The sequence below is a fragment of the Canis lupus genome, chromosome 28 (genome assembly GCF_003254725.2).
Source record: "Canis lupus dingo isolate Sandy chromosome 28, ASM325472v2, whole genome shotgun sequence".
Lineage (NCBI taxonomy): Eukaryota > Metazoa > Chordata > Mammalia > Carnivora > Canidae > Canis > Canis lupus.
Window position 1 is genome coordinate 7,088,189 of NC_064270.1, and position 24,118 is coordinate 7,112,306.

Genomic DNA, 24,118 nt, shown 5'->3' on the forward strand with positions numbered 1-24,118 from the left:
CCAGGTGCCCTCACAGGGCATTTTTTAAAAATTAATGAGGGATCCCTGGGTGGCTCAGCGGTTTAGTGCCTGCCTTTGGTCCAGGGCGCAATCCTGGAGTCCTGGGATTGAGTCCCACATCAGACTCCCGGCATGGAGCCTGCTTATCCCTCTGCCTGTATCTCTGCCTCTCTCTCTCTCTCTGTCTATCATAAATAAATAAATAAATCTTTAAGAAAAAAAAATTAATGATAAAAGGTATTTAGAACTAATTGATAATAATGAAGAGCATTTTGGCATCATCTTTTATGCGACTTTTTTTACAGGCGATACATGTATTTTTACATTACATGATCGTTCTGGGATGCCTGGATGGCTCAGTGGTTGAGAGTCTTCCTTCGGCTCAGGGCATGACCCCAGAGTCCTGGGATCGAGTCCTGTATCGGGTTCCCCGCAGGGAGCCTGCTTCTTTCTTCATCTGCCTATGTCTTTGCCTCTCTTTCTCTCTCTCTCTCTATCTCTCATGAATAAATAAATAAAATCTTTTAAAAAATTACGTGATCATTCTGATAATAGATAAGTCATTTATTTAAACTCATTTTCTTGGGGCACCTGGGTAGTTCAGTCAGTTAAGCATCTGCCTTCAGCTCAGGTCATGATGGTCAGCAGCAGAGCAACTACTCTCATCCACATACAGTAGTAGGTGAGAGGCTGCCTGTCCTTTAACCATAAAACCTGGGGGGAACATTACTTATTGATTAAATTAGGTCTGAGCTGTGCCATATATGAACCAATAACTTAAAAGGAGTCAAATTTCCCTGATTGTCTTGAGCCAGTCAAGCTTAGTTCCTGGATCTGGGGATGGAGTCCGATTCCCTCCACACAGCTTGGCTTCTACAGTCAGGAGGGAGTCATTTCCCAAAGGAAATGTGGATTTCCCCCACATTACCCAAAGGAATTGGGTGCTTAGTAGGCAATCAGTGAAAGAGTGAACAAGTGTTTTTGTACTATGATTTGCTAATGTAGTATCTTCTGCTGTTGTCAAATATTGGACATTAGGGACTGATTATCTTATTTTCTTACCTTCTGTTGACTATTGCTTTGATGTATTTTAGATTTTTTTTTAATTTATTTTTTATTGGTGTTCAATTTACTAACATACAGAATAACCCCCAGTGCCCGTCACCCATTCACTCCCACCCCCCGCCCTCCTCCCCTTCTACCACCCCTAGTTCGTTTCCCAGAGTTAGCAGTCTTTACGTTCTGTCTCCCTTTCTGATATTTCCCACACATTTCTTCTCCCTTCCCTTATATTCCCTTTCACTGTTATTTATATTCCCCAAATGAATGAGAACATATAATGTTTGTCCTTCTCCGACTGACTGACTTCACTCAGCGATGTATTTTATATTAAGAAAATTTGTAAAGTTGGGCAGCCCTGGTGGCGCAGTGGTTTAGCACCGCCTGCAGCCTAGGGCGTGATCCTGGAGACCTAGGATCAAGTCCCACGTCAGGCTCTCTGCATGGTGCCTGCTTCTCCCTCTACCTGTGTCTCTGCCTCTCTCTCTCTCTCTCTCTCTCTCTCTCTCTCTTTCTTTCTCTCTCTCTGTGTCTCTGTGAATTAAAAAAAAAAGAAAATAAAATTTATAAAGTTATAAATAAATAATAAATTTTAATTTGTCAATCCCATGATTAAAAAGACAATATTTGTTTTGTTTTTTTTTTTTTTAAGATTTTGTTTATTCATGAGAGACACAGCAAGGCAGTGACATAGGCAGAGGGAGAAGTAGGCTCCCCAGAGGGAGAAGTAGGCTCCCTGGAAGGAGCCTGATGTGGGATTCAACCCCCAGACCCAGGATCATGCCCTGAGCCACAGGCAGATGCTTGGCCACTGAGCCACCCAGGTATCTTGACCTTGTTTGCTCTTCATAAACATGAGGCATAATCTGAGAGTTCTTAGTGAAACACTTTTGGAATTATTACACTGTAAGAGAAGGATTAGGAAAGCTGCAGCCAACATTTAAAACGAGATAATGCTTTATTTACTCCAAGCTTCATAGACCTTTTAAAATTTCATCAAAACTGTATCATCCATGAAATAACAATGTTGCATTACCTTTTACACATTCAATATAAGAAAAGCATTTCAGATATCTCATTCTATATTAAAGAGCATTTCAGAAATCTCATTCTATATTAAAGAGCTATTTCCAGGAAAGAACTAATATAGTTCATGGGAAGACTGTCAGAATTAACTATCCTTTTATACTTCAGTTCTAGCTTTTTCTTTAATCACCAGTATCTCTAGTAATTTGAGGAAATTTGCATTCACAAAAGTATCTTTGTCATTTAAGCATAGTGTGAAATAGAAAATTGTTGAGTATGAAGGCACTAGACTACAAAAGATAGTACATACTTTGGGAACTTGCTAATGCTAAAGAAATCAGAGATCCATTATTTTATTTATTTATTTATTTTTAAAGATTATTTATTTATTTATTCATGACAGATAGAGAGGCAGAGACATAGGCAGAGAGAGAAGCAATCTCCATGCAGGGAGCCTGATGAAGGCTCCATCCTAGGATTCCGGGATCATACCCTGAGCCAAAGGCAAATGCTCAACCCCTGAGCCACCCAGGCATCCCAATCAGAGATCCATTAAAGTGGGCCAGAATTATCTAAAGTGGACCAGTAGTACTGAGCTGCAGAACTGTGTTCTAGAGGATAATCCTTTGAGCTCATGAAGATTTTTGTGGTGGTATGATGGTGGAATGTGTTGAGGTGTATATTGGGGTATGTATGCAGGGAGCAGGAAGTATAATTGCTTTGTATATATACTTTAACTTTTCTAGTTTTTAGCCCCTTATCTCATCCCTTCCTCCTATGACACTTGATGCCTTCAAGTCCCAAGCCTTTCCTAGAATCTGTGGGTTTGTTCTCCATATTCCTGATAGCAGACACTTAAGTTGTGTCCACCCCCATCTCTACTTTATATGAGTTATAGTCCTTTGTCAGCTTTGTACCTTCACAAATTTTATATATATACATGATTTTTTCCCTCATTGGTAGGGATTCTCAGTTTCAAAATGGAGGTTGCAAGAACAGCCTGTTTATAAAACAAGGACAAGGAATACATTCATGTTTTGTAATTTGTATGTATTGCTTTTGACACTTTGGCATGATTATTGTAGTGATAAATGGTAGAGGACGTGTAACTGCCACATTACGTTAGAATACATTTTAAAGGTATTAGGAAAAATACTAACTGTTAACCTTATATTATTTTAGAGCCATGAGTGGAAAACTAACTGTTCAAGAAGAACAGATTGTAGAATTGATTGAAAAAATTGGTGCCGTTGAGGAGGAGCTAAGTAGGGTAAGCATTTTAAGATTTTTTATTTTTATTTTTTAATTTTTTAAAGGTTTTATTATTTTTAAGTAAGCTTTACACCCAACATGGGGCTTAAGTTTACAAAATCGAGATCAAGAGTTGCATGCTCCACTGATTAAGCCAGCCAGGTGCCCCTAAAGATTTTTTATTATTATTATTATTATTATTAGTTTTTAATTTATTTATGATAGTCACAGAGAGAGAGAGAGAGAGGCAGAGACACAGGCAGAGAGAGAAGCAGGCTCCATGCACCGGGAGCCCGACGTGGGATTCAATCCCGGGACTCCAGGATCGCGCCCTGGGCCAGAGGCAGGCACCAAACCGCTGCACCACCCAGGGATCCCAAGATTTTTTATTTTTAAGTAATGTCTATATCCAGTGTGGCACTTGAACTTAACATCCCCAAAACCCTAAGATCGAGACTCTTATGCTCTACTGACTGAGCCAGCCAGGTACCACCACCACTCCACCCCCCCCCCCCCCTTTTTAACGTTCTTTTAATTTGTACTAAATCTTTGAAATCCTATGTGTGCTTCATCTGTATATCTCAGTTCAGATAAGCCACTTTTTTTTTTTAATAGGCTTCCTGCCCAACATGGGGCTCGAACTCACAACCCTGAGATCAAGAGTCACATGCTCTACCAACTGAGCCTGCCAGGCATCCCCCAATATTTTTTCTTTAAGATTTTTTTTTTCTTGCTGACTCTTATACTAAAATTAAGTTGTATCATAATTTTACTGTAGTCAATGATGAAGAAACTGTCTATTTTGACATTTATATTAAGGCAACATTATAAGAAATTAACTGAATTGTGCCGTTTTGTTGTTAAAGCTAAATAATGGATGCTGAGACATTTTCATTACTGTATTTATCAGATGAGAGAATGTAGATGTTAGGAGAAACTAGATGTTGAATAACTAAGGTGGAGAGATGTGACCTTTCTGTGCCACCCTCACAGTGTCAATGTTGAAAGGAACCTGAAGAACTAATACCACCACAGTATACCTGTTATTTAATTTCAAAGTTTTTTTTTTTTTAATTTTTTTTATTTTATTTTACTTATTAATGATAGGCACACAGTGAGAGAGAGACAGAGGCAGAGACACAGGCAGAGGGAGAAGCAGGCTCCATGCACCGGGAGCCCGATGTGGGATTTGATCCCGGGTCTCCAGGATCGCGCCCTGGGCCAAAGGCAGGCGCTAAACTGCTGTGCCACCCAGGGATCCTAATTTCAAAGTTTTTAATGAATTTACAGGAAGAGACCAGATACCATATAAAATGTGCTAATCTCCATGGTAACTTGTTAGAACTTCTGTGGGGAAATAATTTGTTTAATTCTTCTGTTATATCATGAACTAGCCAGATGTTTCACCAAGCAGTTCAGCATTTTGTAATTCTTAAAAAAAAAATGTTAAATATGTTATATTTAGGTTACAGAGTTGTTTATGGACAGTAAAAATGAACTTGACCAGTGTAAATCTGACCTGCAAAATAAGACACAGGAACTTAAAACCACTCAAAAACATTTACAAGAAACTAAATTACAGCTTGTTGAAGAAGAGTATATTACATCAGCTTTGGAAATTACTGAAGAGAAACTTCATGATGCTGCCAGCAGGGTTTGTCTTTTATTTTGATTTGTACTTGCATTAAAAAATTATAAATTGGTAAAAGTAAGTTTCTTTGCTTAAGCATTAATTGTGAGATTCTATTTATTCACACCAAATGTTATTTCTGTCAGTTTAAGGAACATTACTTTACTATTTCATCTGAATTTTCCTTGCTAGAGTTTTCGACTTAAGAAAAAACCATTCCTGAAATTTTGTAAATAGAAGATGATTTTAATGTACTTTGGGGACATTTAAAATAAGGATACAATACTTTCCCCTTTGGTCACGATTGTAACTAATCAGTCATAAAGAATTGAGTGCCTTCTAATGATGGGAGACGTTGAAAGAATTGTTTATTAGGTCCATGTTAGAGGAAACAGTAACACATAATAGAAAAAGTTGTGAGGAAGCATAATTACTCTATTAGGTTGGCAAAAATCCCTTTTCCTTATCTAGATTGTTAGATGAGGGGAAATTACTGGGCAACCAGATAAATTAGCATGAATTGAAAATGTGTTCTGACACAATGTCTAAAACTTACTAGTGTTCATCAGGAGAAATCCTTAGGTAGCACAGATATTTTCATTAGACTGCTTTTGTCATAATCTATTTTATCAATATATATTTTTTTAAATCATACATAGTTGCTTACCACAGTTGAAGAAACTACAAAAGATGTGTCTGGTCTCCATTCCAAACTGGATCGTAAGAAGGCAATTGATCGGCACAATGCAGAAGCTCAGGATATTTTTGGCAAAAACCTAAATAGTCTCTTTAGTAATATGGAAGAATTAATTAAGGATAGCAGCTCAAAACAGAAGGCCATGCTAGAGGTTCACAAGACTTTGTTTGGTAAGTTCAAGTATCTCTAATTATTCTAGTCTTTGTCTTATTAGTGTAAGACTAATTTTGATGATTTAATATCTTAACTCATGAACCATGTCACTAGTCCCTTCTGCACACAACTCTGTTCAGACTAGGGATCAATGCTTTTACAGCCTTTGAATTAAAACAAATCTTAGTTGGATTGAGGGTGTTTTGTTTTTTCTGTTTTCTATAAAGTAAGCTTTAACCATACCCATTGTTGGTATCTTCATTTCGGGGAAAAAACTCTTAAGTGTTAGTTTTTTTTTTTTTAAAAAGATTTTATTTATTTATTCATAGAGACAGAGAGAGAGAGAGAGAGAGAGAGGCAGAGACACAGGCAGAGGAAGAAGCCGGCATCATACAGAGAGCCTGACGGACTCGATCCAGGGTCTCCAGGATCACGCCCTGGGCTGCAGGCGGCACTAAACCTCTGTGCCACCGGGGCTGCCCAAGTGTTAGTTTTTTAATATGAAAGTGTTATCTTCATTATAGAAAATTTGTAAGATACAGAAATGTAAAAATTTGTAAAAATCACCTAGAGTCTAGCTGCTCTAAGCCAACCACTCTAAGTTTCATTTATTGAGTTTATAACCTCTTTTACCTACCATAATACCGTGATTACCTGTAGCTAGGGATCAGAATAAATAATTCTTGTTTAAAAAAATAAATAAATAATTCTTGCTTACCATGAACTATAGTGATGGGTCTGATACACTGACAAATAATGTCAGGTGCTTGCAGGAGACTCTAGAACATGTATAATTTCCATTTGAAATACTTCTTTTTTTTTTTTTTTAAAGATTTTATTTATTTATTCATAGAGACACAGAGAGAGAATGAGAGGCAGAGACACAGGCAGAGGGAGAAGCAGGCTCCATGCAGAGAGGCTGACGTGGGACTCGATGCAGGGTCTCCAGGATCACGCCCCGGGCTGCAGGCGGCACTAAACCGCTGCGCCACCGGGGCTGTCCCATTTGAAATATTTCTTAGCGGCAGCCCCAGTGGTGCAGCGGATTGGTGCCACCTGCAGCCCAGGGTGTGATCCTGGAGCCCCAGGATCGAGTCCCAAGTCGGGCTCCCTGCATGGAGCCTGCTTCTCCCTCTGCCTCTCTGCCGCTCTCTCTCTGTGTCTCTCATGAATAAATAAATAAGATCTTTAAATATTAAAAAGAAAATGTATATATATATATATTTTCTTAGCTTATGTAATGAGCCAATTATTTTAAGTTTATTTTTTATTAAAATTTCCACAGGATATAATTTCCTCAATCTCTTTAAAGTACTTCTAACTATATTAATATATTTATGTCAAAGTTTATATCTTTTTTTTTTTCTTTTTGGTATAGGTAACCTGCTGTCTTCCAGTGTCTCTGCATTAGACACAATTACTACAACAGCACTTGGATCTCTCACATCTGTTCCAGAAAATGTGTCTATACGTGTTTCTCAGATTTCTGATATGATATTAAAAGAACAATCATTTGCAGCAGAATGTAAAATTATACTTCAGACACTGATTGTTAGTAAATCTCTTAAAGTATTTTTGAAGTGTTACTTTGCTAAGTCTTCAAAAATAGTATTAACTGCTCTTCTTTCATCTTAAGCTTTACAGACATGGTGATAAACATTTTAGGAGTATATAAACATTATATTTGTTTATATACTTTTTTTTTAGGTAGTATAAAAAGGTTTTTTTTTAAAGGTTTTATTTATTATTCATAAAAGACAGAGTCAGAGACACAGGCAAAGGTAGAAGCAGGTTTGCTACTGGGAGCCTGATGCAGGACTCAATCCCAGGACCCTGGGGATCACAACCTGAGCCAAAGGCAGGCACTCAACCACTGAGCCAGGTGCCCCTAGATTTATATTTTTAAACAAATCTCTCCACTGTTTTTTTCCTCCCAGAAAGATTAATTTCCAAATGCATATAACCAACCTTTGCAACTTTTTTCACTTGTATCTTGTAACATTAAGAGCAGGAGTTACAAAGCCTAATAACTTGAAAGGGCAGGTTTAGCGCCAGATAAATTCAGGGAACCCATGAGTTGTTAGTTGGCTCGGAAGTTGGTAAATCATCCTTTCCTCAAAGGGTTCTGGAATGATTATGCTGATGTTACAGCTGACCCAATCAGAGGGGGTAGTAGATGGTTAATTTTTAAAACTATAGTAATATAGAAAATTTCAAGAAAAGAATTGCGAGAATTCTTATGGAGTCAGAGCTGTGGTCTTAACTGTAAGGCTCTTTTTCATAGTTCTATAGAAGACACTCCTCTCATTACTCCTTCATAACTGATTTGAATAATTATTTTGTAGTTTTAAGATTTGCCTAGAAAGTTCTTGGCCACATCACTTACTTGGTTTTCTTCTTTGTGTCAGCTCTCTGCCTCCCCTTTTGAGTCAAACAATATTTGTTGAACACTTTCCAAGTAAATAACTACAAATGTTCATTGACACCATCTGGATTCAGTGCTTATATGACACTGATAGATTTCTTCAGTCACCCAAGTTTGACAAAGTTAATAGATGCTCAGTTGGTACTAATTTTTAGGAAATTGATTCATGCACTAAATGCAAGACTATATTTATTGATGTCTTCCTACCAAGTTCTTTACCACCTTGTAAACTCTGCTGGAGTCAAAACAGATGACTACTGTTCCCATAGAATGAGTTTAAATAATGATAGCTTTTCTTTCCAAAAGAAAATAGCCTTTTTATTTCACTGTTCACTAATTGAGTAGTTCCTCACCTTGCCTATTAGAGTTCCTCACCTTGCCTGAGTGAAGGGAATTTAGGTCAGAGTTTTTTCTCTTCTTGTAAAAATTACCAATCTAAGAAAAAAAAATTCTAATCTGTATTTTCAACTTCATATATACCTTGACAGAAGAACCATGACAAGTTCTTCAGATACCATGGGCTAGAAGTCACCAGGTCTTCAAAGTTAAATACCTCCAGCTCAAAGCCTACCTTTGAAGGCTATTTGGTCTCAGCCTTTTTGACTAGTAACCCAAACTTGTTTGACATTTATTTTGTTAAATTATACTTGTACAGCTTCTTTAAAAATTCTCTTTATTTGCAATGCTGAAATCTTATCAAATGATTTTCCCCTCTTCTGAATTCCTTTGACTTCTGTTGCATTAGATTGTTCATCTATCGTATGCTACATGACCATTTTCTTAATTACTATAGGTGGGATTAAGTAATTTATGATGAATATAAACCCTAGAAACAAAAAGGCTCTATAGGCTATCAAGATTAGAGAATGGAAACAGAATTTCACTATGCACGTGTTAACAAAGTATTTGAGATACTATCATGTAAACAGCTAGGTTTATGGAAATGAAAATATTCTTTTTAACTAGGATGTACTTAAGACTGATCTTCTAACTTCACTGGAAACGGTTTTATCCCCCACTGTGGTGTCTATACTGAAAATCAACAGTCAACTAAAGCATATTTTCAAGACTTCATTGACAGTGGCTAGTAAGGTAACAAATGTTATGTTCTTAATTTCTCAAAATGAAATAGTTGTTTAAGAAAGAAATTCTGTCTGTGGCCACACCCTTATACATGCAAAAGTCATGGGCTGTGAGTTGGAATTTGGAGGAGGGAGGAGATAGCATGCTTGCTGCCATTGATGTGATCGACAGAATCATGGCTAAGAAAAAAGAATGATCTTTAAGATAAATGTTTGTTTACATAGTAGCACCTATAGCATGCTACCATGGGTGGGTGAAGAAGATATGCATATTCATGTATACATGCATTTGCATGCACATCTGCCTAAATGTGCATGAAATATCTCTGAAAGTATTTAAAAATGATAGCAATCATCTCTCAGAGGTGAGCGTGGCATTGGGTTCCATGGGCTGGAGAGGGAAGACTTTTTTTTCCCTCTGGATACTGTTTTCTAGTTTGTATGTGTTCTATTCTGTATGTATTAAAAATAAACTAAATTTTTTAAATTAAACTTTTTCCTTCAAAGATAGAAGATAAGAAAAAGGAAATGGATGGCTTTCTCAGTACACTGTGTAACAATCTACATGAACTACAAGAGAAAACTGTTTCTTCCTTGGCTGAATCACAGAAGCTATGTGAAAACTTAACTGAAGACCTGAAGAGAACAAAAAAAATCCATTCACAGGTATCTCATTTAGGTGATTCGGGGAGTGTAAAAAGGAAGTTTTATGATCTTTAACTTGATAATTCCTGTTATGTAATCTGAATGTTGTTGAACTAATTTAGATAATTTAAAATACCATAGCCACTCTTCCTTATAACAATAATTAATACAAAATAATTAAAAATAGTTTTCTTGACCAGTTAATATTTTAGGATTTGCTACATTTAGAACCCCATATGCTAAAGCAGTATAAGACAAACATGAGGGGGGGGGGGGGGGACTTTTGGTTTCAGCTCAGGTCATGATCTCAGAGTCAGGAGATCCCAGACTCCATCCCTGCATGGAGCCCAGTGTGGAGCCTGCTTAAGATTCTCCCCTTCTCCTTCTGCCCTACCCCCACCCCAATTAGTTTGTACTCTCTAGCTCTCTCTCTCTCAAAAAAAAAAAAAATTGTATTAATTTGCTATAATTCAAATGTCTGACATCAAAGAGACAGAAATAGTAAGATATCAGGACATAGTTTATGAAAGAGAATAACTATACATGTAACCCTAGGGAAAAAACATTGTATCAAGCTATACTGTAGATATGGGCTCATTGTAAATGTTATAACTATTTTCTTCCAGTTGCACTCTCTAGCTTCATCTTTCATCTTGATGTGATAAAAGAATGGCCTTGTCTTTATTTGTTTATAAATTTTTATTTATTTATTTTAAGATTTTATTTATTCATTCATGAGAGACACAAAGAAGCAGAGACATAGGCAGAGGGAGAAGCAGGCTCCTTGCAGAGAGCCCAATGTGGGACTCGATCCTAGGACCCTAGGATCATGTCCTGAGCCAAAGGCAGATGCTCAACTCCTGAGCTACCCTTATCTTTTTTTTTTTTTTTTTTTAAGATTTACTTATTTATTCATGACAGACGGAGAGATAGAGATACAGGCAGAGGGAGAAGCAGGCTCCATGCGGGGAGCCCGACACGGGACTCAATCCGGGGTCTCCAGGATCACAGCCCGGGCTGAAGGTGGCAGGCACTAAACCGCTGGGCCTCCGGGGCTGCCCTTTTTTTTTTTTTTTTTTTAAGATTTTTAAAATTTATTTTAGAGAGAGAGCGCGTGAGCTGGGAGAGGGACAGAGGGGAAGTGAGAGGCAGAAAATCTCAAGCAGACTCTGAGTGCAGAGCCTGACATGGGGTTTAAACTCATAACCCTGAGATCATGACCAGAGCCAGAATCAGGAGTTGGACACTTAACTGAGCCACTGAGGCACCACAGTTAATACAATTCATAATTTTTATTGATTGATTGTAAATGTAATTCATGACTTTCCTTCCTCTTCCATGTAAGCTTTTTCTCTGTGCATGAGGTTTTAAACTAAAACCAAACCTCCAAACCAGGGAAATCGTAATCTGTAAAGATCAGATGTATAGAAAAGAACTGGTATTCCTAAGGCCTGAGTAATGAATGTGCACAGTTTTATTAAATGAGGCTAAGTCCTACATGACAAAACTCTTTGGTCAATAAAACAATTGACATAATTTAGTGAGTAATAAAACTTTCTTTTTCTTTGGAAGTAAGGAGAGGGGAATTCATATCCATGTCACCTAAAAGGAGAAAGGAAACACATCCCAAGATTTTTAGGCAAGAGTTAAAGCAACTTTGAATTAAGAGTATTTGTTTCCCTAACATAATCCATGACAATAAATGCCAAAGGCAGTAAGTGGGTCTTGAACTTCAGTATACATAAACCTCACCTAGATTCCTGGGCCCTACTCCTGGCTGACACGGTCCCTGAACCACACTGAAAAACACTGGTATAGGCAATCTCAGGAAGATAAGAAAAATGCCTCCCAGAGGCCTTAAAAAGAGTATATCATAGTTCCCTTTCCACTTCAATCCTATTCTAGTTTTCCCTTCAGAGATATTGAAGAAAAACAGAAATCCTTCAGTCTAGACACTAGGACATGTTATCCTTTTAAAAATTATTTACACTGCTTTCCTCTGTGGGTGAGAAGTAGAATTAAAGACCTCATGTCAAGAATTTATATAATTCTCAACTATGGGAAAATATTTCATGTCAATATAGAAGAAAAATTCAGGTGTGATCATTTCAACTTCTTCCTCTCCCACACCTTTCTTACAGGAACTTTGCCAGTTAATCGATCTTTGGGCAGAACGATTCTGTGCCTTGGAGGAAAAGTGTGACAATATCCAGAAACCACTTAGTAGCATCCAAGAAAATGCACAACAGTAAGCAGTTTTTAATTCTCTTTAATTTTCTCTGCCTGAAATTATTTCAGAATCTAAGGCTTCAAACAGTACAAATACTATCAACCTAATTTCTCATTTAACATTTTATTATGTTTACTTTCCCATTCTCATTCCCTTTCTCACTTCCCTGCCCCCTCTAATATTTTGTATATAGATATCTTTTCTGAACTAGCTATGCATAGGTTGCAGCCGTAATGCTCACTTTTCTCTAAATACTTCAGTTTGTATTTCCTAAAAATAAGGATACTATCTTATATTACCATAATACAATTATTTTAAATTAGAAAATTAATATTGGTAACTCCTATTATCTAGTATTACAGACCTAATTCAAGTTTTGCCAGTTGTCTCACTGATACTCTTTATGGGAAAAGAAAAAGATTTTTTTCCTGTTCTAGGATTTAATCTAGGATCACACGCTACATTTGATTGTCATCTCTTGAGTCTTTAATTTGCAGTAGTTTCTTAGTGTTTGTCTTTTATGACCTTTCCTTTTTCAACAGTGTAGAATATTTAGTACAGGGTCCCTTCAGTTTGAGTTGGCCTTCATGATTAATTTTGTAGTTGTCAAGAACACCACGATTGGAATTTCTCTGTAGCTCTTTCTTTTTTTTAAAGATTGATTGATTGATTGATTGATTTAAATGTTTTATTTATTTATTCATGAGAGAGACAGAGAGTGAGAGAGGCAGAGACACAGGCAGACGGATTAGAAGCAGGCTCCATGCAGGAAGCCCAATGCGAGACTCGATCCTGGAAGTACAGGATCATGCCCTGAGCCAAAGGCAGATGCTCAGCTGCTGAGCCACCCAGACATCCCTTCTGTAGCTCCTTTCAAGATACTTTTTTTTTTACTTTTAGTTTTTGAAGTTTTGATTATATTGTGTCATCTTATACATTTCCCTAAAGGAAATCCTGTTTGGATTTGCTCAGCTTCTTGAATCTGTACGCTATGCCTGTCACCAATTGTAGAAATTTTCATCCATCATGTGAACATTATTTCAGTTATTGGATTTTTCAGCTTTATAATTTTCATTTCCTTCTTTTTTTTAATCTCTTCTGTTTCTTTGCTATGGTTTTATTTTTTCCAAAAGTGTTTGAATTGCTCATTGAAACATTTTATATGGCTGCTTTAAAATCCGTGACAGGTATTCCAATAACCTGAATTATCTCAGTGTTAGCCCCTGTTGTCTTTTCTCATTCAAGTTGTGATTTTCCAGAATGGTTTTGATTGTATCTTGAACATTTTGATTATTGTGTTAGGAGATTCAGAATCCTATTTAAGTGTTCTTTTTTAGCAGGCATTCACTTTTGTTTAGTTTTAATGTGAAGGCCTTGGTCCAGTTTTGCCAGCTTTGGTTCCAAAGACCGTTTTATTTGCAGAGCCCTTGAATTCTGATATGCTTCATTTGGTGCTACCCATATGAGAAAAATTTGTATTCTGCTCTTGATAGATGAAATCTTCTGTACAGGTCAATTAGGTCTAATTGGTTGATAGTGTTATTTGGGTCATTTGTATGCTTACTGAGTTTCTGCTTATTCTATCAATAACTATCAATAACTAAGAGGAGTGTTGAAATCTCCAATTATAATTTTAGATTTCTCTCTTTCTCATCAGTTTTATCAATTTTGCTGCATATATGTGATGCTCTGTTATTAGATGCATACATATTAGATGCATTCACATTTGATATGACCACTTTATCATCATGTAATGTCCCGTTTTATCCCTGGTAATCTTCCTGTGTCCTGAAGTCTCCTTTGTCTGAAACTAATATAAGTACTTAGCTTTCCTTTGATTGCTATTTGCATATAATGTATTTCCATCCCTTTACTTTTGGCCAAGTCTATATTTAAAGTAGATTTCTTACAGGTAACAAGTAATTGGGTCTTGCTTTTTCATCACATTTAACAGTGTATAAATTTTAACTGGTGTGTTTAGACCATTCTCATGTAAAGTATTGGTATAGTTGGATTAAATTGTACCATTTTGCTGTTTTCTCTCTGTTGCATCTTTTTTTTTTTTTTAATTTTTATTTATTTATGATAGTCACAGAGAGAGAGAGAGAGAGGCAGAGACTCAGGCAGAGGGAGAAGCAGGCTCCATGCACCGGGAGCCCAATGTGGGATTCGATCCCGGGTCTCCAGGATCGCACCCTGGGCCAAAGGCAGGCGCCAAACCGCTGCGCCACCCAGGGATCCCTCTGTTGCATCTTTTGTGCTTTGTTTCCTTTTATCACGTTCTTAATTTTAGTTGAATGTTTTTCTGTGTTCGTTTTATCTCTTCCATAGATTTCTCATTTATACTTTTTGTTCTTCCTTTTTTTTTTTTTTTTTTAAAGAGAGAGAGTTTGGGGGTGGAGGGGTGCAGTGGGCAGAAGGAGAGGCAGAGAGAAAATCCTAAGCAGGCCCTGAGATCATCACCTGAGCTGAAATCAAGAGTTAGACACTTAACTGACTGAGCCACTGAGGTGTCCCTTATCATTTACACTTTTTTTTTTTTTAGGTTTTATTTATTTATTCATGACAGAGAGAGAGAGGCAGAGACCCAGGCAGAGGGAGAAGCAGGCTCCATGCAGGGAGCCTGATGCGGGACTCCATCCCAGGTCTCCAGGATCACACACCAAGCTGAAGGTGGCGCTAAACCGCTGAGCCACCGGGGCTGCCCCGTTTATACTTTTTTTTTTTTTTTTGACTTCTTTTTTTTTTTTTTTTTTTTTTAATTTATGATAGTCACACAGAGAGAGAGAGAGAGAGAGGCAGAGACACAGGCAGAGGGAGAAGCAGGCTCCATGCCGGGAGCCTGACGTGGGATTCGATCCTGGGTCTCCAGGATCGCGCCCTGGTCCAAAGGCAGGCACTAAACCGCTGCGCCACCCAGGGATCCCCCGTTTATACTTTTAAATTCTCTTTTCAAGTAGCTTTTTCTGGGATTCATGATATGCATATTTAAATAATGTTAATCCATTTTCAAGTAATTTGCTGTTTCATGTGTGTTAAAAGGACCTTATAACAGTATAGTCCCAATTCCTCCTTCCCATCTCTTATGCATTGTTTTCATATATTTTGCTTTTGCATATGCTATAGAAACCCAGGACATTGTACTCTGATTGCTTTATCTATTTTCTTTTTTAATGTGGCTACTAGAATTATTTTTAAGATTTTTATTTATTCATGAGAGGCACAGAGAGGGAGAAGCAGGGTCCATGCAGGCAGCCCGATGTGGGGCTCGATCCTAGAACTCCAGGATCACGCCCTGAGCCAAAGGCAGACAGACGCTCAACTGCTGAGCCACCCAGGCCTCCCTAGAATTTTTTTTTTTTTTTTTGCTACTAGAAACTTTTTATTTTTTATTTTTTTAAATTAATTAATTTGTTTTTTTTATGATAGGCACACAGTGAGAGAGACAGGCAGAGACACAGGCAGAGGAAGAAGCAGGCTCCATGCACCGGGAGCCTGACGTGGGATTCGATCCCGGGTCTCCAGGATCGCACCCTGGGCCAAAGGCAGGTGCTAAACCGCTGGGCCACCCAGGGATCCCTAGAAACTTTTTAATTACTTACATGGCTCATATTATAGTCTATTGAACAATGCTGTTCTAGAATTCTAGCTATCATCTATTTTACTAACTCCTGTCATTGGTTTTCCAATTCTGTTGTTGATCCTATTCGTTATATCATGCCCCATTCTCAACTCTTCTTTCTAGACTTTAAGTCTAGAAAGTGTTTCCCCACTTCTTTGTCCTAGTGTCTAGACTGAAGGATTTCTGTTTTTTTTTCAATATCTCTGAAGGGAAAACGAGAATAGTATTGAAGTGGAAAGGGAACTATGATATACTCTTTTTAAGGCCTCTGGGAGGCATTTTTCCTATCTTCCTGAGATTGCCTATACCAGTGTTTTTCAGTGTGGTCCAGGGACTGTGTCAGCCAGGAGTAGGGCCCAGGAATCTAGGTGAGGTTTATGTATACTGAAGTTCAAGACCCACTTACTGCCTTTGGCATTTATTGTCATGGATTATAGTCACTCGTGAATAAATTTCATCTTCCTACTAGATTATGATTCCTTTTTTTTTTTTTTTTTTTTAAGATTTTATTTATTTATTCATGAGAGACACAGAGACCTAGGCAGAGAAAGAAGCATGCTTCCTGTGGAGAGCCAGACGCGGAACTCTATCCCAGGACCCTGGGATCATGACCTGAGCCAAAGGCAGATGCTCAACCAATGACCTACCCAGGAGTCCTAGATTGTGATTCCTTGAAGGACTAGATTTGTGTTGATAGTCTCTAAGCTTATCAGTTGAATTTCTTTTCCTTTTTCAATCATTTCTATTTAACCTCTAGTTGAACTTTGGTTTTCAACATACTTCTTCATTTGGTTTTCTCACAGTTGTACCATCTAGTGGTAATAGAGGGTAACTTTCATTCACCAAAATTTAACTCTAAAGTCTTGAGAGGACTTTAGTTTTATATAAGGGTTATATTACAGGGTACTGTGTGTGGTAGGTATATAGTTTGTCACACCCTAATATAATCGTCTTTTAATTATTGGAAAGTTTTATAGTTGACTTTGTTTTATAATATTTATAATTTTTATGATTTATTTAAGGTCACAGGCAAGGCAAACCTGCCTAAGAACAGAAGGATAGACTGATTCTGCACAGTTTAGGGACTAGACTAGAGGCGGTAGGTGATGCCCTTAAAGTAATCTATTCTAGTAGGAGGAATAAAACATATGGACAGATTTTATTTTAGTAACTGTATAGTCATTACTCTTAGAGGTACAAAGTAGAGCATCCTATCTGGAGGAGAGCTGGGAAAGGTTTTATGAGAAAAGAGACATTTCCAAAGGTATTTAATGGCAGATATGATATCAGTCTGCTGTGAAAAGACACTGGCCAAAGCATCCATTCTCAATGTAGAAGATGAATTAAAAACATGGGCCCTGGAGCCTGCCTGGGTTCAAATATGCCATTTTTAAATTGTGTAATCTTGGGCAAGTTATGTATCTTTTGAGTCTAGTTTTCCATTTTAACAGTGTTGTTATCTTTTTCTATAGGAAATCTAAGGATATAATCAGCAAAACAACCTCTTATGGTACACAGTTTTGTGCTGATTGTGATGGCTTATCACAGGAACTCAGACACTTTAACCAAGAGGGTACAAAATTGGTTGAAGAGTCTATGAAACACTGTGATAAACTTAATAGCAACCTTGAAGTAGTATCTCAAGAGACTGAACAGAGATGTGAGGCCCTGAACACAAGCACACTTTCTTTTTCTGAACAATGGGTATCTTGCTTAAATAAAAGGGATGAAGAACTTCAGAACTTATTGGAGGTAATAACTTTGTAATTGGAACCTACTTTGGATAGAATAGTGATAATCAAAAAATTAAATATTCTTAGCTAAGAATTGGTTTCAAAATTGATATTTTAAAATGATGAATGAATTAAATTTTTAACATAATAATTGTATGCTTGTATATGATCTAATTTCACATACATTTCCTAGAGCTTGAAATTATTTAATACTTGTGTCTGATCTGTCCTGTATCTATCCATGGTTTTTTACTTGTTCTTTCAGTTAAGGGCACCCTGTTTTTTGAATATAATTCAAACTTGTTATTGCTTTAAGTATGTAGGGTATTGTCCTGATTGTTCAAAGGATACTTGATAGGTTGTGAGTTTGCTTGATCTTAATACTTGCATAAGCCCTTTGTGGGTTGGTTTTTCTTCCTGTGCTATTAAAGAATTTTACTAATATTCTCAGGAACTAGGTAAAAGCATGTAAGTTAAGAAAAAGAAAAAAAAGAACATAAGTATTTTAAGCCATTTTTACCAAAAGGAACCAGGACTGAGAAGTAGCTGATTTCAAGTTTGAAACAGGAAATATACCAGATAAGCCTAGAGATCTTGTCATACCAGAAAGTAAGGGAGCTATTAAAAAGATTAGTGGAGTTGTATCAAAAAGACATAGAAACCCACTTGATGACACTCCTTTGTTTAAAGATGGTATAACTTGAGTATCAAAAAGAATAATTGCAAAAAAAAAAAAAAAAGAATAATTGCTATAATTAAGATACATTAAATATATTAAGTTTAGAATTTATAAAAATTTCATAGGTCTCTTTTGGGTCATGCTAGGGAAGCAGGGTATTATTCTGAAAACTGGCAAATAAAGGGAAATAGTTGAGCATCCATATGAGTGTGTCTTTGCCGAATGAATTTTATCTTGGTTTAGCAGGATAGTGGATGAGTAAAAGAACCCCAGCTAATGCAAAAGAAGTGACAGAATTTGAAAGTCATCATTTTGCAGTCCTAGTGAGATAACCCCTGTGGACATGACTGTCTACACCACTTGAGAAAAACTGATGGAGAATTTTTTTGTTTGTTAATTTTTTTAAGTTTATTATTATTTTTTAGTAGTTTGTATACCCAAAATGGGGCTTAAGCTCATGACCCCAAGATCAAGAGGCTCAATGTTGACTGAGCCAGCCACTCACCCTTTGATGGAGAACTTTATTTTTTTTTTATTTTTTAATTTTTTTTAAGTTTTATTTATGATAGTCACAGAGAGAGAAAGAGAGAGAGAGGCAGAGGGAGAAGCAGGCTCCATGCACCGGGAGCCCGACGTGGGATTCGATCCCGGGTCTCCAGGATCGCACCCTGGGCCAAAGGCAGGCGCCAAACCGCTGCGCCACCCAGGGATCCCATGATGGAGAACTTTATAGTTAATAGAGTGATCACATTCAAACTCAATCATCTTTTTTTCTTTCCTTTTTTTTCTACTAGTATTTTATTTTATTTTATTTTATTTTATTTTTTTTTAAGATTTTATTTATTTATTCATGAGAGACACAGAGAGAGAGAGAGAGAGAGAGAGAGAGAGGCAGAGACACAGGCAGAGGGAGAAGCAGGCTCCATGCAGGGAGCCCGACATGGGACTCGATCCCCGGTCTCCAGGATCACACCCTGGGCTGCAGGCGGCACTAAACCGCTGCGCCACCGGGGCTGCCCATATTTTTTATTTTTTTAAGTAAACTTTACTCCCAACGTGGGGCTAGAATTCACAAACCTGAGATCAAGAGCTGCACGCTGTACTGACTGAGCCAGCCAGGTCCCCCAACTGATTAGTCTTAACATGAGAGATATAACCAGACATTAAGTGCTTTTAGCACCACCTATAAAATACTTTTGCCAAACAATTAAACCTGATTTTAGATCAAGCATTTGGATCTATTTACTTTGTAGAAAATAGAGAGTACAGATGAACATATGGAAATATGGTGTAGAGATACAATTGACCAGATCCATAATTTGAGATTCCCAGCAAAGCAAAAACCTGGTTTTTTCAACAGTAAAAATTCTTTTCAAGGAGAAAAGTGTGAGGAAAGATATACTATATCATAAGAGATTTAAGGCCAGAAGGTCTTAAATCTTAGTTTGCCTGGGATAGTCCTTGTTTACATCTATTGTTTGGAGGTAATTGTTGGCTAAGAATGGTGCTTTTCATTCTGAAAAGTATCCCATTTTGGGTGATAAATTATATAGTCATCTAGGTAAGATATATATCAACCAAATCTATGATAAATTCAAACAAATTGTAAAAACATTTGAGATAATTGGTGAAGTTTGCATACTGACTAGACATTTGGTATAAAGAAATCAAAGTTAAATTATTTATTTATTTTTATTTTTAAAAATATTTTATTTATTTATTTATTCATGAGAGAGAGAGAGGCAGAGACATAAGCAGAGGGAGAGGCAGGCTCCATGCAGGGAGCCCAATGTGGGACTCGATCCTGGGTCTCCAGGATCACACCCTGAGCTGAAGCCTGATGCTCAACCACTTAACCCAAAGTTAAATTTTTTAGATGTGAGAGTAGTCTTAAGCTCTTACTCTTAGTGATGTATGCTGAAATAAATGGAATGATACAGCATTTGCTTTAAAATAATTCTAAGGAAAAAAAATTCTATGGGAGGAGGAGTAGTGATTAATCTTGTTTGATCTATACCCCATTGACGTTGAGAATGGATAGTCAATTCAAGGGGATCAATTATACTATTCTATTTTGGCTTGTGTTTTTAAAACTTTACTATGGAAAATTTCAAGAAACAGGGAAATAATATATTGAATAAAACACTGACAACTTTGATTTTAATGATGAAAGCTCATTTGTATCATTTACAGGTTGTAAACCAAGATTGTGAGGCTTCAAGTTCAGAGATTACTGAAAAATTAACTGAACATAAAGCAGCTAATGAGAACCAGCGTAACATTATTTTTGGTCAGATAACTACTGATGAAGAAAAATTAATGGCACAAAGTCTAGAACTTAATGAAACCATAAAAATTGGTTTAACTAAGCTTAATTGCTTTCTACAACAGGATCTGAAACTGGATATCCCAACAGGTACTTTAAAGTCAAAAGAGAACTCTTTAAATTTTTGAAGTTGAAGTCAACCTTCTACTGTGGCAGATTTTCAGAAAAACCAGGTCCTGTCATTTTCTGGTAGGAATTTATCAAGATTAGATGTCATGATATAGGTGATATGTACTTGTAGAAATTTGGGCATTGCCATCAAATAAATTTTACAAACATTTAGGGAACTGGCTTTGTTAAGAGAAGATTTTTATTTATTTATGTTTACTTTTAATAATTTATTATTATTATTTTTAGAGATTTTATTTATTTGAGAGAAAAAGAGCATGAGTCGGAGAGGGGCAGAGGGAGAAGCAGACTCCCTGCTGATCAGGGAACCCAATGTGGGGCTTGATCCCAGAGCTCTGGGATCATGACCTGAGCCAAAGGCAAATGCTTAACCACTTTTAAAAGCTTTAAAAAAAAAAAAAAGTGTGTATACATATATATCAATTATAAAGGAGATGATGCTAAAGAATGTTAGTTTTTTTTTTTTTTTCCCACAAGAGTCTGGTAATATTTACACTTTTCAATGAAGTAAGGGATATAAATGTTAAGCAAAAAACAAGTGCTTGTGTAAAATATGAGAGCACGATTTCATTATAAAGAAATGTAATTGAGGGGCATCTGGATGTCTCAGTTGGTTAAGCGTCTGTCTTCAGCTCAGGTCATGGTCGCAGGGTCCTGGTATCGAGCCTCATCAGAGTCCCTGCTCAGCAGGGAGTCTGCTTCTCCCTCTCCCTTTGTTCCTCCCCCTGCTTATATGCTTATTCTCTCTCTTTCTTTCTCTCTCTCTCTCAAATAAATATAATCTTTAAAAAAGAAAGAAATGTAAATGGTTAATATTTAGCTGCCACCAAATTTACAGTGAAATGATTTTCCTATCAAAATGATCTCGTTGGGAAAACTAGACTCTTTTCCCAGTAATGCTGCCATTTCTCAGAACACTCTGATTCCTTTTAGAACCTACAATACATCTTTTGTACATCCATAGAGATGGATAATTTCATGTTTGGGGGTAGGTTGAATCTTGAAAATAGCTGAATCTATCTAAGGTCATTTGTCAAGTTAGGAAATAGTAATTGTAAGCAATATATGCCTGACAGGTAACAAGATTGATACCCATGTGTGGCAATGGTTATGTCTTTGGTAGACAGACTCCCTGAGAAGTATATATTCTAGCATAAAAAAAAATCTTGTTTCTGTCCCACCCTTCAATTTTTTACCATTTATTTAATGTCCACTAAAGGTATGACACCACAAAGGAAAAATTACTTATACCCATCAACACTGGTGAGAACCGAACCACGTGAACAGCTTCTGGACCAGTTGAAAAGGAAACAGCCTGAACTGTTAATGATGTTAAAGTGTTCAGAAAATAACAAAGAAGAGATCAGTCAGGTAAAATTTAAAGCATCATTTTAAAACTCACATAAACTCCTATGTCATCGATTTCATTCTATGAAGAACTTCATTCTTTGTCCTTTGATCCTATCCTGCCTCACTAATGGTAGTTGTCTGACCCTTAAGCTTATTTCTTTTAATCTGGCCATTTTTTTATTATTAAGGTAATAATAATAATAATAACAACCAGTATTTATGTTGTACTTATTATGTACAAGAACCTATTCTAAGCATTTTACATATATAATTACTCAGTTAATACTCTCAGTAGCCCTATGGAGTGGATACTAGTACTATCCCCATTTTATAGGTGAGGAAACTAAGAATTACTTTGTCCCAAGTCACAGGATGGAGTTGGAACTAGAACCTAGAAGAGTTCTCCACAATCTGTGCTCTTAACTGTAGTGATTATAGACAAGTTGGGAAGTAGAAAATAACTGTAATCCCATTATTCTGAGATTACTACTTTTAACATTTTACTATAGATACTTCTCTATGAGAAAAGATATTTGGGATTATTTTCATTATTTTTTTTTTAATTAAAAAAATTTTGGGGGGATCCCTGGGTGGCGCAGCGGTTTAGTGCTTGCCTTTGGCCCGGGGCGCGATCCTGGAGACCCGGGATCGAGTCCCACGTTGGGCTCCCGGTGCATGGAGCCTGCTTCTCCCTCTGCCTGTGTCTCTGCCTCTCTCTCTGTGTGTGTGACTATCATAAATAAATAAAAATTAAAAAAAAATTTTTTTTTAATTTAAGTAGTTAACTTTTTAATTTAAGTAATTTTTTAAATTTATTTTTATTTTTTTTTTTTTTAATTTTTTTTTTACTTTAAGTAATCTCTGCACCCAACATAGGGCTCGGACTTATGTCCCCAAGATCAAGAGTCCCATACTCTTCCAACTGAGCCAGTAGCCAACCAGGCACCCCTCCCTCATTATCTTTTAGACTTTTTTTTTTTTTTAAGATTTTATTTATTTATTCATGAGAGACACAGAGAGAGAGAGAGAGGCAGAGACACAGGCAGAGGGAGAAGCAGGCTCCATGCAGGGAACCCGATGTGGGACTCGATTCCAATTCCAGGTCTCCAGAATCACGCCCGGGGCTAAAGGCAGTGCTAAACCACTGAGCCACCTGGGCTGCCCTCTTTTAGACTTTCTACTAATTTTATTGAGGTTTAATTTTTATACAGTGGACATTGTATAATTTTCAAAGAAGAAAGCTGCACTTACTTTTGTGAAGATTTCTAAATTCTTGGACTTAATCACACATCTGCCTTCTTATTTTAGGACTTGGATGAAGAAAAGTCTGTTCTAGGACACTCTATTGAAGAACCTGTAAGTCAGGAGTCATCTAAAGATGCTAGTGTGGATTGTTCATCAAGTGGTGGGATTCCGTTTTTCCAGGTATGTGATTATATCCTGTCACATAACCCTTCTACATCTGATGTAAATCAGTCATTGGCTATTCAGTGTGAAGGCATTACTCTGGTAGGTACAACAGCAAGATATTTTGTCATTCCTTTGGGATGGCTTGTTAATTTTTCTGATTTAAATTATTTACACAAATATGATAATTGACCAGGGGTTTTCTTTAGGAAAATTAAATGCAAAGTTTGAGTTAATCTCCATCCTCAGCACTCCTCAGCTATTACACTTAATCTCTTTCTACTTCCTCCATACTCAGAATGGATATTGAGAGCAGTCATTTCTCTCTTCCCTTTACCTTTTACATGGAAGTCCTGGAGTTTGTGTCTCCCATACTCAGACTTTGAAAGCTAAGAAGTTTAAAAGACAGAGACTGAAGGTCTCTCAGGTTATATTAATTTCTCCTATCGTAGAGGCTTTTCTCTTGTTAAGAATTCCCCCATGTTTCCTGATCTCACTTCCCTTGATCTTGTGCAGTTAAATCCTGTGATCTTTCCTAACCCTTTTTCAACACTGTTGGCAGCATGGCACTATAAACTGCCCAGCATTTTTCCCTTTATTTTGAATACATGAGCCTAAATATAGTCTGTGATGGAAGGATTTTCTCACATGAGACATTGATATCTACATTTTAC

At 36.9% G+C, this 24,118-nt stretch overlaps 1 protein-coding gene across 2 annotated transcripts in view; it reads left to right on the top strand.

Annotated features, from left to right (window-relative positions):
* KIF11 (kinesin family member 11) overlaps positions 1-24,118 on the top strand; it is a 50,976-nt gene that overhangs the window by 23,838 nt on the left and 3,020 nt on the right. For both annotated transcript variants that reach the window (XM_025466517.3, XM_035708065.2), the window contains exons 11-21: positions 3,268-3,355; positions 4,802-4,990; positions 5,626-5,833; positions 7,195-7,367; positions 9,208-9,333; positions 9,831-9,989; positions 12,110-12,216; positions 17,293-17,572; positions 20,426-20,648; positions 21,907-22,058; positions 23,346-23,462. In XM_025466517.3, the coding sequence (XP_025322302.1) occupies positions 3,268-3,355; positions 4,802-4,990; positions 5,626-5,833; positions 7,195-7,367; positions 9,208-9,333; positions 9,831-9,989; positions 12,110-12,216; positions 17,293-17,572; positions 20,426-20,648; positions 21,907-22,058; positions 23,346-23,462 (1,822 nt within the window). The remainder of the gene's footprint in view (positions 1-3,267; positions 3,356-4,801; positions 4,991-5,625; positions 5,834-7,194; positions 7,368-9,207; positions 9,334-9,830; positions 9,990-12,109; positions 12,217-17,292; positions 17,573-20,425; positions 20,649-21,906; positions 22,059-23,345; positions 23,463-24,118) is intronic.